General features: G+C 21.5%; 1 protein-coding gene across 1 annotated transcript, besides 2 other annotated features; it reads left to right on the top strand.

Moving 5' to 3' along the window:
• Positions 1-16: 16 nt before the first annotated feature.
• Positions 17-46: a sequence feature (AT_rich).
• EDI_040810 (uncharacterized protein) lies at positions 45-1,035 on the top strand (the record flags this gene model as incomplete). The annotated part of the gene is made up of 1 exon (XM_001734824.1): positions 45-1,035. A coding segment is annotated over one exon (991 nt), but the record flags the coding sequence as incomplete, so codon positions are not given.
• Positions 197-236: a sequence feature (AT_rich).

Genomic DNA, 1,035 nt, shown 5'->3' on the forward strand with positions numbered 1-1,035 from the left:
ATATTCAAGAAAGTGGAATAATTAAATTAATAATTCAAAATTTAATGGAAGAAGATGAGATATTAGTACAAAATAGTTTACAATTATTAAATGGGTATATAAGTTTTCCAGATTCAAATAAATATACAAAAGATATTATTAAACAAGGATTTTTATCAACAATAACAAAAGTAATAGAATTTAAATCACCAATAACAATTAAAAATTTGTTTTATTTAATATGTAATATAATTTTTGATTGTAATGAAGAAGACTTTAATTATACTCAAATATTTGGAACATTTGATATTTTTCAATACATTGAAAAAATAATTAAATTAAATGGTGTTTATAATTTAATTCCTTGGATGTGTAAAAATTTATTATTGAACCAATTTGTAGATGGAGAAACAATAATAAAAGCAGTTGAATTAACAATTTATTTATTACAAAAAGATGATGATATTAATATTGCAAATGATTGTATTGAAGCACTTAGATTAGGATTAAAAAGACCTGAAACAAGTTATATAGCATCAAGTGAAACAATTTGTAAAAGTGTAATTGCAAGAGTAGAAAGTGGAACAGTTATTAGAAGAACTTGTTTTAAATATTTTTTTCAATTATGTTTTGAAGATTATATTCAAGTAGTTAATTCAACAGGAATATTTGATATATTTTCATCTTATCTTTATTCTGAAGATGAAGATTTAGTTAAATTATTAATTGGAGCAATTGCAAATTGTGCAACAACAGAAGATCCAAATATTATGAAAAAAATTTCTAAAGATTTTATTCCGTTTGCAATTAATAAAATTTTAAATGATGCTCCAAATAATCAATTCGAAGATTTATCAAGACTTTTATTTAATTCTTGTATTTGGACTGAAACTCATAATTATGAACCAACAAAGAATCTTATTTTATTATATCCTAATTATATTAAAACAATATACACATCTTTAACTTCTTTTTATTCTGATGATAACCTTATTGCTTTAGGTCTAAGAGCTGTTTCTGATTTACTTATGAATATTACTGATCTAAATTTGATTG

Source organism: Entamoeba dispar, genomic scaffold (assembly GCF_000209125.1).
Source record: "Entamoeba dispar SAW760 scf_1105229458675 genomic scaffold, whole genome shotgun sequence".
In the NCBI taxonomy this organism is placed as follows: Eukaryota; Evosea; order Mastigamoebida; family Endamoebidae; genus Entamoeba; species Entamoeba dispar.